The sequence below is a fragment of the Chelmon rostratus genome, chromosome 10, assembly GCF_017976325.1.
Source record: "Chelmon rostratus isolate fCheRos1 chromosome 10, fCheRos1.pri, whole genome shotgun sequence".
Lineage (NCBI taxonomy): Eukaryota > Metazoa > Chordata > Actinopteri > Chaetodontiformes > Chaetodontidae > Chelmon > Chelmon rostratus.
The window spans coordinates 25831660-25849260 of record NC_055667.1 but is presented as its reverse complement, the minus strand read 5'-3'; the positions used below and the strand labels follow the sequence as shown (position 1 = coordinate 25849260).

Here is a 17601-nt window from a genome sequence, read left to right as displayed (position 1 = left end):
AGTGGCGGAGAAGAAGGTAGAAGTGAAGACAAAAAACGACAGAGAGCAACAGATGAGAGGAAAGGAAGACGAGAGGAGCGACGAGGACGAAAGAGAAGAGAAGGAGGAGGAAGACGAACGAGGAAGAGAGACAGACACGAGAAGGTGAGAACGAGGGGAGACGAAAACCGGCTCACCTGGAGGACGAGGCAGGGACACGTAGAGCGAGCTGAGGTGATTGGTTTTAGTGGGAAGGTGTTCAGAGATCTGATTTCCTTCAGAACAGAAAAAGTTGTTTTCGTCTTTATTCTCTAGAACCTCTTCATCAATGCTTCATCGCTGTGACACTGATATTGATTGTGAATTGACTTGAATTGAGAATTTAGTCTTTAATAGTCAAAATAGGTGACACCTTATATTAGAGAGTAACTATTTAAGTACATACAAGGCATCAATAAAATACTTCCTGGGTACCTCTACTCAGAATAACGAGGTAACAACTTTGTGCTTTGGGACTAAGGAGAAATAAATTACATCAAGTATTTGTTTTTATTGCTGAGTACTTGAGTACAGTCATATGATTACTGTGTAACACAGGAGGAAAGATGGAGACAACAGTGCTGACACTGCAGTGGAATTCATTATGATCTCATTTAGAGTAAAATTCTGACATATTTAAAACTGGTGTTGGTTAATTAGTATTTTTCTGTGCTGTGGCGAGCTCTTTTTAAACAATGACGCATCAGTATTCTGTGTTTTTCCGTCCTTTTTAAAGCACACTGGTGTAACGAGTATCAGGCTTTATACTGTGATTACCAAAGTAACACGACAGGTGAGAGAACGTTCTCTTTACAGTCGATGCTTCTGTCTCTTCACATGGTCTCTGCGTCAGATTATAGATTATAGACAGAGAGGCGTGACAGACACGCTGGTCTTTGACCAATCAGAGCTCGCCGTCTGATCCAATCAGAGTTGCAGTGGAAACACCTGTGAGAGAGAAGGGGCTCTGACGTCCAGTTTATTCTTCGTCACTGGACTGGTGATGCGGTTTCTCTCCCCTCACTTCCTGTTGGACTTGAACTCTTCCAACAACTCACTCATTTTGATCGGGAAGCAGTCAGGCATGAAGTCAGAGCATCAGCATCAGGTGTGTGTGATGTCATCAGGAAGGAGGTGCTAGTGATCCACTTCCTGGAAGAAGAACGTCAACAAACATGGCGTCTGAAGCGCTGTGTGTGATACTGGCTGTGTTCCACCTCGCAGCTCCTCTTGCACTTCACCTTGTTTACAGGTGAAGAGCGCTCTGTTCTCCCATTGGTCAACGTCACTAACTTCTTGTGGAATTTGTCATCTTCACTCTGAATCCCTTCACGGGATAAAACCATCAGCTGGTGGCCATTGTGGTTCCTGACGGCCTTCTCCTGCCGGGTCAGGCTGGTCCTGGGTTGCTGTCATGTGGTCTGAGGTGTGCAGTAACATAAAAATATTTTATCAAAGTAAAAGTACTTGTGCAGCAGAATCAACCCTGTCAGTGTTATATTGCTTTATGTGTGTATATATACAGTATAAATATAACTTAGCAGTGTTTTGATGTTCCAGATGAACCAGGTGGAGCTCATTTTAACTACTTTATGTTAATCACTGTTTGAAAGGAATCATAATTAAAGCAGTAGAATAAATGCAGTGGAGTGAAAAGTACAGTTTCCTCTGAACTGTTGTGAACTTGATGCAGACGTTAGCCTGAAATGGAAAAACTGAGGTAAAGTACCTCAGCACGAGTACATGTTTCTAATAATAGCTACAGTAGCAGTGATGTATTTTAATGTTTAATGCTTTTCACATCACAAACTGTATCATGATTCAACATTTCAGTTCTAAATGACCAGATCAATGTGAAAGAACCCTTTGAAAAACTTTGCGTCTTCGATCGGTGGTGAAGCTTCGATGGATCACAATCACAATCACAATGAGTCAGAAACGTTTTCCTGATGTGCTGAAGATGTGATGGTTGATCAGAAAAGCTTTGACAAACATCGTTCTTGTACATCACACGGTCGTTAGTGAGCGTTAGCAGTGAGAACAGCAGAGGATTTTATCAGCCGTAGCTAACGAGCTAGCTAACATTAGCTCTGTTTCCGTTTGTTTCATACTCAAACTGAGTTTCTGATGTTTCCCATTGACTCCTGTGTAAAGCAGAAACCTCCCAAAGCTTTTAAATATGCGTTTGTCGACTACATGCGTGATCCTGCCAATAATGCACGACAGACACAGGCTAAAGCTAACAGGCCCCACAGGAAGTCATCATACCGGCCAGCTGATGGAATAAAGGAGCAGCAGTGTTCAAGTGCTGCAGGGTTTTACTAAAGGGGATTATTAACATTTCAGAAAAAAGTAGAATTTACAGTCATTATCTCCATAGACAACAATCTTTATAGCAGGAATGAATTCACATTCAGTGCTTACTGTTGAATTAGATAATAATAATAAATGACACAAGTTAGCTTCATTCTTTCATTTTCAAGCAGCGTCTTATCTCAGGTGAGAGGATTGACTGAGGTTGCTGAAGTGATGGAATGTAGCTAAGTACTTCTACTCTATATGGAAGTACAATTATGAGGTATTTGTACTTTGCTTGAGTATTTCCATGTTATGCTTCTTTATGTCTCACAACATTCTGGAAGCCAGTGTTGTAATTTCTACTCTATATTTACTATTCACTATATTTATTTGAGAGCATAAGTTTGTAGTTACTTTGCAGATTCAGATGAATAAAAATGATTATAGATTAAACAGCGTATAAAGCTCCACCTTCAGCAGAACATGAACATATTAATTCATCTCTCATCATATTCTGGTAACATATATGTTTCTGAAATTCAGCATAATGTGTACTGTTGGTACTTGAAGTATATTTTCATGTTAATTCTTATTAACTTTTACTTGAGTTGAATGCAGGGCCTTTACTTGTAACAGAATATTTCTGCACTGCAGTATTTCTTCCACCTCTGCTGCTACAGAAATCCAGTAAAGGGCAGAACGGAGCTGCTAACGTTAGCCTGAAGTCTGAACCTGGAACTGGTGTTAGCATGAACCAGTTTCCACACAGCAGATGATCCAGTCTTTTTCTAACGTAACTTGTGATTAATGATATTCTACCACATGGTTGGAGAAAGGTTGACCTGCAGCCGTGCAGACTATTCGAGGCGTGTCCTGTAGCTGCTGTGAGTCTGCAGATACTTGCATGGTTTTGGTTAGAAGCTACCTCTGGCAGAATGCTAATGTTAGCATCTTTTGCTCTTTGCGTTGACCCTCTGAACTCGTGCACAGAGCTGACAGGTCCATAGAAACCGTTTCAACATGTGCAGAAGTACAAACTCTGACACACCTGCTGCCACTAAGTGCTACGCTGTGATTGGACGGTTGCTCTTTGGGGGAGGGACTGCCTTCGCGTTCGTCTTGTTAAAGGTTTGGGGTTCAAAGGTCGTAAGGACTCGACTTTCCATTGTGGACTGATGAGTAAAAAACAATATGGAGGTGTGAGGCTGAGTCACTGTTTGCTCATAAAGAGGCAGATTTTTTTCTTCTGTGGTAAATAACTGTCAGGTTGAGTGATTGTGTTGTTTTGTGTGGACGTGTGTAGTATCAGTGTGTGTTTTTGTTGCCGGTGTGTTGTATGATTTGATATGAATGATTCATGAGCAGCTGTTGTTGGTGTGTTAATAATCAACGCCTGGAGCATCTCTCTTCCTCTCTTCCATTATCTCTCTATCTTTTCATTCGCTCTCATTGCTCATGACTCATTTTCTCCCTGCTCTCTCTCTCTCTCTCTCTATCTATCTCTCCCTGTCTCTCTCTCTCTCGCCCTCTCTCTCTCTCTCTGTCTCTCTGTCGCTCTCTCTCTCTCTCACCCTCTCCCTCTCTCTCTCCCTGCTCTCTGTCTCTCTCTCTCCTTCTCTCTCCCTGCTCTCTCTCTCTCTCTCTCTCCCTGCTCTCTGTCTCTCTCTCTCTCTCTCCCTCTCTCTCTCCCTGCTCTCTCTCTCTCTCTCTCTCCCTCTCTCCCTCTCTCTCTCCCTGCTCTCTGTCTCTCTGTGTCTCTCGCTCTCTCACTCTCCCTCTCTCTCTCACTCTCTCTCTCTCTCTCTCTCTCTCTCTTTCTGTCTCTCTGTGTGTCTCTCTCTCCCTCTCTCTCTCCCTGTCTCTCTCTCTCTCCCTGCTCTCTCTCTCTCTGTCTCTCTGTGTCTCTCCCTCTCTCTCTCCTTGTCTCTCTCTCTCTCTCTCCCTGCTCTCTCTCTCTCTGTCTCTCTGTGTCTCTCGCTCTCTCTCTCTCTCTCTCTCTCTCTCTCTCTCTCTCTACCTGAACACCTTGAATCGGGGTAATAACGGCCAGAAAAACAGGACATGTCTATTCCTGCTGCCTCTTCTCTCTCCTTCGCCTCACATTCTGACTTTCTCTCTGTCACTATCACTTTCTCTCTCTCACTCCATTATCTCTCTGTTCACTTGTTTCTTCTTGCCCCTGGTTTGTCATCGATTTCACATGAAGAGGGTGAGCCAGAGGAAAGCGAGCTCTCCCTTCTCGCTCACTGCTGGTTGAATGAGTTGAGCTGGTTGTTGTCAGTCAGTCTGATGTGTGAGCAGCTCTGGGGTCAGTTTTATGGTTGTTATAGGTGACTTGAAGAAAGTCAGCAGCAGCTCCAGCATCAGAGGAGGATTCACACCTCACTGGCCTGAATTACACAAAAACAGAACATCATGGCTGTCAAATAACTGGTAAGCCGGATCAATACATTCACTATTAACACTTATTGATAGAGCTGAAACCTGCTGTTACTGGTGTGTTTTGTCTCTGATCTGAAACCCTGTGTGTGTGTGTGTGTGTGTGTGTGTGTGTGTGCTTGAATGATAGTAGTAGTTTTAGTTCATTTACTTTTAAATGTTGTAAACCAGAGCAACAAGCAACACTCGTGTATTTCTAACTATTGAGATTATGTATTCAGAAGCTGTTACTAAATTGAAATAAAAGTCTACAGCGTTGATAGAAGTCTGTGATCTACAGCTGAATCAACACGTCTGTAAAACACCACAGCAGCATGAAAGGAGGATTTATTGCAGGACTGAAGTAGCTAAACTATTTACTTGTGTACTTGGTGTACCTAATAAACTGGCAACTGAGTGTATATATCCAGTAAAACAAGACCCTGAGATACTTGAACTCGTTCACTGGAACAATGAGGAGCTCCCAACCCAAAGAGAGCAACCCAGTGTTGTCCAGCAGAGACCTCAGACCTCATCCAGGTGCAGGTCTAAGCAGCCAGTTTAAAGACACTATACTTAAGATTCTGTCCATGACCCTCGACCCAAAGAGAACGTGCTCAACTTCCTTCCCGCAAGGACTGAATGGCTCCTAGTAACGGTCTCTGTGTTCCTACAAGAGTCCCTGACAGATCCGGCAATAGTCTTCTCCAAGTCCACAAAACACATGTAGACTGGATGGATGTTTGATTTCATTTATATATGTGTCCTAATATTCACTGCCTGTGTGGTGAGATCTCTACGTCGAGTAAAAACATGAACTTTATCTTCAAACTGAAGTAGCAGCAACAAATAATAGATTTACACTCTGAGATCAAACTTTATCGTCCAAAAGGTCTTCTAACAACTCTACAGAGAGGTCAGGGGCAGCAGCAAAGTACCAAAGAGCTGCTGAGGTCACACTTCATCCTGATGATGATGACCAAGCTCTCGCCCTGACTTGCAGCCTCCATTCTAAACGATGGAGCACATATTTGATAACCAAACGGTTAAAGAACCCAGCGGTCTGCTGGTGGAGGCAGCTCTTCAGCCCACTACTCTATATGAAACAAGGCTGGAGATAATTTCTCATATGAGTTGGTGTTAAATAGATAAATGCATGATGGGATACTGATCTAGTTCTCACTCAAGGCATGCTGCTCTTTTCTAAATGTGGACTCAGGACTTGAGAACAATCGAGAACGCAGCCTGACAAAGGATCCAACAGCATAGCAAAGCTAATGCTAGCTGAGCTAGTGTTGCAGTATAAACACACAAAAACATTAATCCGGTTCCCAACTACTGCTCTTGTTATTTAATCAGCTTCCAATGAGACTTAATGTTCACCCAACGCCACCTCCAACAGGCTAACCTACAAACAGGAAGGAGTTAAATCTGAATGAAATTCTGTGTTTTCTGCCCACAAAACTGTCTGTGTGGTTTTATTTCACAGTTTGTGTGTCATAGACACTGCAGATACTCGCCTGTATGTGTGCACTGAAGAGGTGAGTTTTTCAGAGTCCCCTTCAGATGTGGAGATCAAGTAAATAAAGAGCAATCAAAAAACAAAACTGAACAGAAATCATAACACTCATGGAAGTAGCATCACTTTATCTCAGCATATTGACTTCCCTGTTCGTGCGTGTCCCAGCAGCAGGAGCCTGCTCACAGTGTTTAGTCTGACAGCTTCATGGGGACCAGACCCCATGACCTAAACCAGTACATTTCAGGGGTCAAGGTTAAGGTGTTAGGCAAGTAGTGGATATGGTCAGGGTGTGTCTCCAGGATATCAATGCAAGTCTATGTAATGTCCCCGAAAGTGATAGAAACACGACACTCTGTGTGTGTGTGTGTGTGTGTGTGTGTGTGTGTGTGTGTGTGTGTGTGTGTGTGTGTGTGTGTGTGGTGTATTGAGTCAGCGTGGGTGTGCTGACTTCCTGCTGTGAGGAAACTCTCTTCCGATGGAGACACACTGAATGTTTCAGATCCGAATTGATGTGGAAACACACTGAATCACACACACACACACACACACACTGTGTCTCTTCATCAGGTTTCAGGCAGGTTGAGGTTTCAGGATGACGCGGCTCTGTTTGTTTGTCATGTTTCTGGCGACAGATCTGTGGAGTCTGACGGAGCTTCGTCTCGTCATCGCATCAATAATTCACTCATCATGTCAAACTTCCTTAATTGAGGCGACAACAACAAACTGATTCAGCTGCGAGAGCCGCCAGGAGCAACACGTGGAGTCTGAGCCTAACGTCTCATTTTGTAAAGAAGCTCGTTAGTGACGAAACCATCAAACGAGCGCAGAACAGACAGAAGTTCAAAGCTTTTAAATCTAAAAAGCAAGACTAGAGAGAGTCGAGAAAGGACAGAAAGGTGAGTACAGTCAATGTTTCTGCTTTCAGGGAAGCGACAAAAAAACATCTGCCTGCAGCTGCAGCAGTGGAACAAGTATTCAGATCCTTTACTTACGTAAAAGTACTCCAACCAAGTGGAGTCTTGCAGTAAAAGCATGTATTATCAAAAGTTAAGAGAGTAAAAGCATTCATAATGAATGAATTAACCCCTGTAGGCTCTTTCCTGTTGCATTATTGATTATTATTACTGATGCCTTCATGTTTAATTAACATGTTGCTGTAGTTTTCTATGCTGTTAGGTAGTTTAATATATAATAAAATTAATACAGTAATATTCATTCATAACTGTGAGATGGATTGTCATGAAATGTTCAGATATTCAGGGTCCCCTGAGGATGAATCATGATGTTGGTGATCCTCTGACGTGATCTGGCGCCATCACCTGGTCAAACTCTTTATTCGTCCAATAAACATAAAATGAGACAGGTTTTTTTTAGCCTGCATGCTGACTGTTCAGTGTGAACACACTACAGGCTCAATGTCTGGTTAAGATTTTTGTAATTTTAACGACAGGTGATGCATACAGAGTGACTGCAGACAGCTCGAGTTGTCTTGTGTTCAGCTTCTGGTTCTGAAGCCCTGCAGCCTCCAGCTGATCAGTCTGGTGTCTTCAGCTCTGTTTGCTCAGCAGGAGCAGCTCCCTCAGACACATGACGGTTTATTTGTCAGGGTTGATCCAGCGGGTCACGGTGACCTCTGCCAGCTCACTGGTTAATGTCCAACAGACGTGACGGTATACTGATATTAACCCTCCTCCTCTCTCTCCTGCAGCTCAGTGCTGTGATGAACAGCTAAGACCCACACTAACACACACCACGAGCATGTCGGCGCTGCGCTCAGCCTCTCCTCCTGCTGAGGATCCGACCACGCCTCCACCCATGACCACGCCTCCTCGCAAAGCCTCTGTCCGCCTACAGGAGAGGTGGGTTTTAAGCACACGCTCAGGATTTTCAGAATCTTATAAAACCTCCTCGTCGCTTCTTTCCTAAACTCATCGCTCTCTAAAAATGTCTTAATTTTCAACAGATGTATTTTGTGTGTGTCACCACTTACTTAAAATACACCTACAAGACTATAAAATGTCCTAATTGTCCAAAACTGTCCCATTGTTCTGAAAATGTCCTCATTTCAAAAATGTTCTCACTTTCTTAAAAACCCTCTTTCACAATCATCACGTTGTTTCTTGGTTTTGTAGGCGGGGCTCTAACCTGTCTCTGCTATTGGATGTGAGCAGTTTGGGGGTGGAGCCTGTTTGCTCTGTCTCCACCCCAAAGGAGGTGTGGCTTCAGCTGCTTCACACCTCCTCCCGACCGCTCACGCACGCACTGCTGCAGCAGGCCTCCATGGACGTAAACACACTGAATGCAGAGTATCAGGTATCGCAGCGTCTGCTTGATTCATCACACAAAACAACTTTGTGGCGTTTGTGGGGAAACAGAAGAGATGAGGCGTGTTTGTTTTAACGTCCAGCTCATCCCTGTCTCCTCCACAGAAGATCCCTCCGAACTTTGTGAGCGCTGCGGAGCTCGATGTTCCAGGACACATGATCAAAGACAGATACAAAACCATCCTTCCCAGTCAGTAACTGAGCCGTCCTCCTGCACTCAGTACAGACACACTGGGTCACTGTTTTCACGCTGGTTTGTTGTTTTCTGTTTAGACCCTGAGAGCCGGGTGATCCTGAGGAGCCCAGAGGAAGAGGCAGGACCAGACCGCTACATCAACGCCAACTACATCAGGGTCAGAGTCTAACATTATTTTATGTTCAGTCAAGTCAGCCTGCAGCTTTCTAAACCCTGAAAGCCTGCAGACGTGTTCAGGTGATGGAACGGGACGGGGCGCTGTCCATGGCGGACATATTTGAGGTCAGTTTGTTTCTGTCAGTTTTAGTGCAGGCAGCAGAAGAATCCAAGAAAAGAAAGAGGAAATCAATTCAGCAAACTAATAACAAACTGCTACAGCACAGGCAGGAAACAAATACAGACAACCCGACACCTGAAAGAGGGAAAAAACACTGACTAAATACCCTAACGAGGGAAGACTGTCGAGGGACGGGTGAAACTAATCTACAATCACAAGGAAAGAGGCAAAGACAGGAAGTAAAACAAAACATGACACATGAGGAGAAACTCTTTCAACATAAAGCAGGAAATAACAAAACTAAAACCAAAATCATCATATGTCAGGATGTGGTTAGCCCAGCTTAGCATAAAGACTGGAACCAAGGGGAAACAGCTAGCCTGGCTTTGTCCAAAATTAAACAAAAACACCAACAGGTCTGAAGCTCAGTGATTAACATGTTATATCTACTTTATTTAATCTTCACACAGACAGGACGAGGAGTTACATGCCGGACTAATTTCTGAATGAACAACCTTCCACAGTTACAGTTTCAGCCAATTAATCTGTTAATGAACTGATTGATTAATCTGTCGTTGTGACCTCAAACTGCACACCAAATGGCAACCAATCTGTAGACATTCTGTCCAAGAAATGGAGATGGAGACGATCAATTCAAGGCTGAAAGCAGGTGGAATCTGTACAGTGGCTTCAAACAGGTTGAGCTGAAGATGGTGCTCCATCATTCACTTTGAGATATCACTGAGATGGGCTGAGATCAGCACTGAGACAGTCAGATCGTCTGGAGGATAGAGCTGGGTGTCATCAGCGTAGCGGAAAAGAAAAACCATGTGAGGTGGTCTGTGTTGAGAAGTGAAGGGGGCCGAGTACAGATCCTTGTTGTCCCCCAGTGAAAAGGAAGGGACACCTGGAGTCCTGAGTGTCAAAGACACGGTCATCATAGTCCAGTAGAAGGTTGTGAGACTGAATTTCATGCATTTGATAATGAAAATGTTTATATGCAAATGTAAAGAATCTTAATGTTCCGTCCTTACAGAGTATCTATACGCTGCAGAAAGAACCTCATTGAAAAACAGCTGCTGTAATCAAGGGATCAATACGTGTCATCATCTCTTCTTTTAGTTTGAGCTCTTTTTTATTCAGTCCCTGACTGAATTAGTGACAGTGAAAACATGTTTCCTTCAGGGTTTCATTAAAAAGCAAACAAACTGATGGTGTGTGAGAGCGCTGTCACTCCGCGTGGGCGTCTGGTGTGTGTGTGTGTGTGTGTGTGTGTGTGTGTGTGCGTGTCGGACAGCTAAGCAAACAGAAACTCAGATATGAGCCGTCGGTTTGGCAGCGTGGGAGTCTGACAACCAGGAAAACCACAGGAAGTGAAGGAGGAAGTGACACGTCCTTGACTCATCTCCCCTCCCCCCATCCAGCCCACGCATCCCTCAGACTCTGCAGCCTCAGCTCTGTGTGTGTGTGTGTGTGTGTGTGTGTGTGTGTGTTCTTGTTAATCTGCTAACAGTTTTGTAAAGCAGACACCTGCTGCTCCTCCTCATGTGGACCAACAGTTTGTTTAATACAGTAAAAGCTACAAACATATGAATTTATTTACATGTATAAACAAATACGTGTGATTTATTTTGCACTGGCGACTTGCTGACTGGGCGCCTGGAGGTTATTGATGAGCAGTCATCTTTCACTTCGTGCCGTGGAGGGGACGTGATGAAGTTGTGGGTTTCTTTGAAAAGTGAACGTTATTTTCTTCTTTTACAAGCTTTTACATCCGTGTTGAAGATAACACGTCTTGATGACAGTAGTTATTATGTCTGTAAATCTAAAAACGCATTAAAGTCATTCGTGCAGCAACTTAACTGATGAATTAAAACAGTATTTACATCATCAACCACAAAAATACTAATGCTCACTAACACTCCTGTGACATGTTCACACCTGAGCCCGGTTTCTGAACATACTTTGTTGGAGGTGATAAATCAAGACATGCGTGCACACAGGTGGGCAGATACCTGGATACTGTTATGATCTGGGTCTGACCTCCTCTCTGTGCTACAGGGCTACAAAGGAGCTCCCAGGGCCTACATCGCCACCCAGGGGCCGATGCTGCACACTGTGGAGGACTTCTGGGACATGGTGTGGCAGGAGAGGAGCAGCATCATCGTCATGGTCACCAGACTCAAGGAGAACAATGAGGTGAGGAGACACGACTCCTCCTCTCGCCCTCCTGTCTTCCTTTTCTCGACTCCAGACTTGTCCTGAATGCGTCTGCGGCATTTATTCCAGAAATGTGAGCTGTACTGGCCACAGCCGAGGGAGACGAGGAGGAGGAGGAGGGTGAAGGAGGAGGAAGGCAACAACGATGACGAGGAGCAGAGGGAGGAGGAGCAGGAGGAGGAAGGAGAAACGGGCCGATTCGGCAGATTCCTGCTCAGAGTGAGAGACAGCCGAGAGAAAGACGGGTTCACTGTCACTGACATGGAGATCCAGGTGTAGTAAACATACATTTACTCAGGTAGAATTTTTAGTAATTGTACTTTACTTGAGTATTTTACTTCTGCTCCCCTGCAGTTCAGAGGGAAATATTGTAGTTTTTATTGTTCTACATTTATTTGATACCTTTAGTTACTGGTTACCAACACCAACAAATAATGACGTATTATTACAAGTTAAGGTAAAACTTTATTGATCCCCTGAGGGAGGGCAGCAGTGTATGGAGTGATTAAAATGAGCTCCACCTTTACCAGCTGCACTTTTAGTATATTTTGATGCTCATACTTTTGTACTTAAGTTAAATTTTAAAGCTGTGGTATTTCTACTTTTACACAAATATCTGAGTAGTCATTCTACCACTGGTTAACATGAAAAAGTATAAAGTCCATCCATGGGTTTATTTGTTTACAAAGTATAAGATGTGATATATTCTGTGTGCAACACAACCTGATACCATTAAATACATCAGAGCACGAATGTGAGATATAATATAGATACACATTTTAATTTAATCCATCATCAATCTGATAGAAAAGCCAACAAAAGACAGCAGCTGCAAGATGGCATGAAAATAACTAGACTGAGATCCCTGTCCCTGTACATCTGATGCAGGTAAACAGGGTCCAAACGCCTGATGCAACTATAGTAATGAGAAATAAATCATATAATAATCAGTAAATCTTCCACTATGATATCTATGAGCAATTATCTGATTAAGAAAAAGGTCGTCTCGTCTTCAGTACATCTGAAATGATTTTTTTTTTTATGCCGCAGCACATGCTTTAAACTCCTGTGGACGCCATGATGGCGGCCCCTGTTTTTGCCGTTTAGTTCTGCGTCTACGCAGATGGAGAAGCTGCCATCATACAGCCAATCGAATCATTACATTTTCAGCCATATTTTCAACCCCATTTGGAGGAGTGTCCTGCTGAGAGCAATGGGGAGTGAATCAACATCTGGAGACAAAGTCCGAAGCTGTAATGAACATGATGTCGCAATCACATGATTGTGACGTCAGCTGTGGACATCAAGGTGCACATCAAAAACCTGAACTGAAAAATGACAAATCTCTGCATTGACAAGTGTGTGTGTGTGTGTGTGTGTGTGTGTGTGTGTGTGCAGCTGTGTGCAGAGCGTCGTCCCATCAGACACTACTGGTTCACCTCTTGGCCTGACCACCACATCCCACAATGCACCGCTCCTCTGCTGAGACTGGTGGAGGAGGTGGAGACGTACAGCAAGTCACTCCCACCACCAAGCTCTCAGCCAATCACATCCCCAGTCCCCGGTCCTGGACCAATCATCGTCCACTGCAGGTTGGTTCCTTGTCGCGCAGTGTTGGGTGCTCTCAGTAGCTCCTCCTCAGCAGAGGAGGATTGTGGGAGTTGTGTGAACATCACAGCTGATGTGAGAAAACCCAGATTCATGATAACCGTCACAGCTGCTCGAGTGTCTCTGCCTCTGATCTCACCAAGTTTTCTCATTAATCACAGAAAAAATACAAATGCTGTAAAATTTGCTGTAGATTTAAAATGTTCCAAGAAAAAGATCCACGCTTTCTTCACCATCAGTCTCGCACCGGAAAGTAACTGGAGGAGGGAAAGTGACCAAAGCTGAGCAACAGCCGAGGAAGAGGAAGTGACATGAGTGTCGGGTCGTTCAGTCTTCACATGCTGTGTTGGTCTTCTGTCACATAAAAAAGAATAAAGATGGTAAATTGTCAGACAAGGTCAGACCTAGCTAGATGCTTGCGAGTGTCTGCAAAAGTGCCAAATGTCTGATTTGCCAAATAGGTAAATGTCTTTTAATAATTACAAGGAATAATAATAATAATGATTCGAGAAAATGTGGTGTGAACCATTGAAAAACTTTTCTGTAATAGCACAGCGGCCTGCTTGCACGACACATCAGTAGATTACCGTCTGAGTTACTGAACAGTAAAAACCAGCTTGTGATGAATCAAACCAGAGCGGCGGATGTGTCGAAAGCTACTTCCTGTTTGAAAGCGTGGACGGGCGTAGCTGAGCAGCCAGCCACGACCGAGATGACGGATGAAAGAGTTTGCAGGTTGTGTTGTTGTGTTGTTGAGAAACGTGTTTCTCCACATTCAACCAGAAAGAGGAAGCAGGTGAAGTGACTTAGCTTAGCATGTAGAGACAGAGAGAGTTGCTCCACAGTCTGACTTTATTTGAATCATTTCAGAATTTTGATCTGATGCTACAATCAACTAAAATCAACTGAGTAACTAGAAGTTTTAGTGCAACTAACATTATCATTATACCTTTATGTAAAAGATGTCCATGTATTGCGTTGCAGAGATATATACTGAAGGTAGCATGCTAACCAGCTAGCTGCGGCCCATCCTGTCTTGTAGTACCACTTTGTACCTCTAGAGGCGATAGTCTGATAGATACAAATACAACCGCACACCTTCCGACTTCAAGTTTCTGTCCTTTACTGAACGAAGACGAGCTGAATCGCCAAGTGAACTCATCGTAAAACACACGTCGTTCAAACTCAGCAGAAACAAAATAAACTCACTGAGACCGCCTCGGTTCGTTTTTCCACTGTTCCAACAATCAGCAGCTCTGCTTTGGTCAAAATAAACCTGTGACGTGAGACCCTGGACTCAGCTGTTCGTCCTCGCCGCTTTGCTCGAGCGAGATCTTCACCTCCTACCTCGCGTCTAACCGTTCCTGCTTTGTTTCTGTCTTTGATTCTGCGATTACAGTTTGGAAGCTGGAGCGGTATTCTAATAAAAAGTCTCCCTCTTTGTGTTCTGGTGTCGTCTGCCGGACAGGAAGCGGGACAGGGCAGCTCTGTGCTGTCAAGTTCTTCTTTTTACTGCCCCGAAGGGTCGACAGGTCAACAGGCAGCGTTCACCTCCTCATGGACAGGTGACATTCACCAGGCTGTAATGAGCGATTTAGGACAATTAATTCCACTAATGTCTCTTGTGTCCTCTCAGTGCAGGCATAGGGAGGACAGGCTGTTTTATCGTCAGCAGCATCGGCAGTCAGCAGCTCAGAGAAACGGGACAGGTGGACATCCTGGAGACGGTGTGTCAGCTTCGACTCGACAGGTAGATGAAACAGTCCTCTCTTTCCCTTGCTCTGCGTCTGTGCTGTAACACTTGGTTCATTCCTGAAATGTCACTTGTCTAACCTGTAGTCCCTCCCCCGTCCTGTGCAGGGGTGGTATGATCCAAACCACAGAGCAGTACCAGTTCCTGTACTCCACACTGGCCCAGTACAGCTGCCAGCTCCAACACAAGCAGGTACTCGCACTGGTTCCTGGTTCGTTAATAGGTGTGCGACGGTGGTTGTGGAGAGTAGAAGCATGTCTTTACGGTAATCTGACAACATTCAGCTCAGATTGGTGTCGTGTTGAAAACCATGTGATGAAGGAGGTGTTTCCGGTCCGACCGGTAAGAGCAGCCGTCCTGACTTCTGAAACGTGAGCAGAGGGTTTGTTGACACATGAGAGAACGCGTCACGTTAAAGTGAAGTTGTGCAGGTCTGAAAGTTGCTGATCCCAGAGAACGAAGGAACAGAAACGCAGCGACTGTTCAGTAAAGAGGAAACAGAGGTGAGTCCAGGTCTAAAGCAGCTCACTGTGTCTCTGCAGCACGAAGTGAATCAAACAGTCCAAACAAATTGACTGAGAGGGAGATGATTAAAGCTCAAAGCAGCCTGATCACTGGACCAGCTCCAGCGCATCCACCGATGAACACTGTGGGAGGTGGTTTAAAGGTAGTGAGTGGACCTTTAACATTATTAGTTCTGCCGTGAATGAAGCATCACACACAGATCTCAGTGCAGCATGTCAGGATTTCAGAAGTTCTCTTTGTCATTGTTAGATCTGCTGTTAGAGCTCGATCGAGGACCTCCGTCGCCCTCATCCTTGTCTTCCCTCATTTCCTGTCTGTCTCTTTTGTTTGCTTTCTAATAAAAACAAGACATTCCAAAAACAGTCAAAAAGAAGAAGTCATGAGGAGATCATCACAGATAGTTTCAACACCGCAGACCGCTGTTTGCATCCTGTCTCAACCAAAACACAACACGGGTTTCTTTTACCAATGACCACGATCTTTCCCCGCCTTAACCAAACCGAACCTGAACCATAGGTCTGCCAGATCAGACGGTCTTGTGGTTCAAATGTGAGGACTTTAGGTTCCTCTGAGTATCAGCAGTGCAACAGTTCAACACTGTGTTCCCTCTTCACCAGGAGCAGAACCAGCAGAACCCAGAGGACCAAGTCAGCACCCAGCTACAGAACCTCCAGCTGGACAACACGCTGAATATGAAGAACTGACACCGTACAGAACCTGGAGAACCAGCAGTGTCTGCAAGGCCAGGCACACATCTAAAGAAATCCAGGAGAACTCAAAACCAGCAGAATGCTCAACGAACATTATCACCAGAACCAGAAAGATGGAAACCAGAGAACTTACAGACAGCAGACACCTGCCAACAAACCCAAAGCACCGATGGACGTACAGATCGAGGATTTGGGAAGCAGCAGAATCAGAAGTGTCAGGATCAGACAGGACTCAATATATGTTGGTCTTGAAGAACTGGCACCACAGAGGCTTTGAAAACCCAGAGCATCCAGTTCATCCTGGGCTGAAAATCTCACCTTCTGAACGGAACCACAAGGTTTGCACCAAGAGAACCAAGAGAACCAAGAGAACCAAAGGAACCCGAGCACAAGAAAACAGTAATATCAAATCAAATCCAATCAATAAAACCGGAATCCTCTTCGACTCAGTTAAAGGATAACTTTCGTTTTTTACAACCTGGACTTTATTTGTAGCATTAAATACGACCATTTACTCACCCAGACAACTTTGGTGGCATTTCGAGTCGTTTTGAAGAAATTAGCCCCAGAGGAGCGGCGCGTATATCCGTATAATGCGAGCAATTGGGGCACCCGTGCGTAGCCTCTATAAACGCATAATCTGCGGCGAAACTCGTTCATATTTCAATATTTTGTTATGATATGCTGCTATTCCCCTCTGAGCCCGTGGTGGCATGTTATCAACATCCAGTGTCTCTAGACAACTACTTCTGACGTGGATGACGTCATTTTCGAAAGGAGGACGCGGAGGCAGAGAGAGGAACAGCTGGCCAAACAACAACAAACGGCTGCGCGTCCACGAGTAACCCTAACCCTAACCCTAACTGGTGGTGTTCTTGTGGACAATGTTCATCGATGACAACAGAGGAGGATGTGTCAATAAACGTCTGTATCACAACACTGGAGGATTTCCACGCAATGATAAACCGGGCTGTGGTGGAGACGTTTTTTCGTCCTCCTTTCAACGAGCTCCTCGTCCGTGTACTCTGGCTCAAAACGGTGAGGACGTCCATCGTAAACAAAGTCATTGTCCACCACCTCAGAGTCGGAAAAATATTCATCCATTTTGTGAAAAATAACAGTCGCAAACTACAGCTAAACTAGCCGACCGCCGCAGAGTTAGCCGTATTGTGGCTGGTTGCTCGCAGCGCTCGAAAATGATGTCATCCACGTCAGAAGTAGTTGTCTAGAGACACTGGATGTTGATAACATGCCACCACGGGCTCAGAGGGGAATAGCACCAGCATATCGTAACAAAATATTGAAATATGAACGAGTTTCGCCGCAGATTATGAGTTTATAGAGGCTACGCACGGGTGCCCCAATTACTCGCATTATACGGATATACACGCCGCTCCTCTGGGGCTAATTCCTTCAAAACGACTCCAAATGCCACCAAAGTTGTCTGGGTGAGTAAATGGTCGTATTTAATGCTACAAATAAGGTCCAGGTTGTAAAAAATGAAAGTTGTCCTTTAATGTGTGTTTTTCAAACAGATATGAAGATATTTAATGAAATGAATTACTTTAAAGATGATTTCTTTCTCAACAGTGTGTCATGTGACTCGCTTCATGTGTTTACAAAAGCAGTGTTTAATGAACCTTGACTCCCCTGAGCGTCCATCATTAAATATTAATGATTATTAATTAAACATCGTTAAACAGATGAGTCCAGAGTCGAGTGTCTGTGGTTA

General features: G+C 44.4%; 1 protein-coding gene and 1 long non-coding RNA gene across 9 annotated transcripts; one reads left to right on the top strand and one right to left on the bottom strand.

Annotated features, from left to right (window-relative positions):
* The first annotated feature begins 91 nt into the window (after positions 1 to 91).
* On the top strand, positions 92 to 16396 carry LOC121612458 (tyrosine-protein phosphatase non-receptor type 7-like). Of its 8 annotated transcripts, XM_041945349.1 has the most exons (12): positions 4346 to 4749; positions 6889 to 7152; positions 7965 to 8115; positions 8389 to 8569; positions 8686 to 8770; positions 8854 to 8933; positions 11115 to 11252; positions 11343 to 11546; positions 12672 to 12865; positions 14518 to 14631; positions 14742 to 14826; positions 15777 to 16396. In XM_041945349.1, the coding sequence occupies exons 3-12, from the start codon at positions 8015 to 8017 to the stop codon at positions 15861 to 15863; spliced, it is 1269 nt and encodes a 422-aa protein (XP_041801283.1). In that variant the 5' UTR covers positions 4346 to 4749; positions 6889 to 7152; positions 7965 to 8014; the 3' UTR covers positions 15864 to 16396. The 8 variants fall into 8 exon arrangements, 1 of the variants encoding a protein (XP_041801283.1); XR_006007145.1 differs by lacking the exons at positions 4346 to 4749; positions 15777 to 16396 and adding an exon at positions 107 to 144 and having other exon boundaries at positions 12672 to 14631; positions 14742 to 14776; XR_006007149.1 differs by lacking the exon at positions 15777 to 16396 and having other exon boundaries at positions 4325 to 4749; positions 8689 to 8770; positions 12672 to 14631; positions 14742 to 14776.
* LOC121612459 lies at positions 12246 to 14986 on the bottom strand. The gene is made up of 2 exons (XR_006007150.1): positions 14091 to 14986; positions 12246 to 13235 (listed from the first exon to the last, which is right to left on the bottom strand). It is a non-coding gene; the product is annotated as an uncharacterized LOC121612459 (long non-coding RNA).
* Positions 16397 to 17601: the final 1205 nt, after the last annotated feature.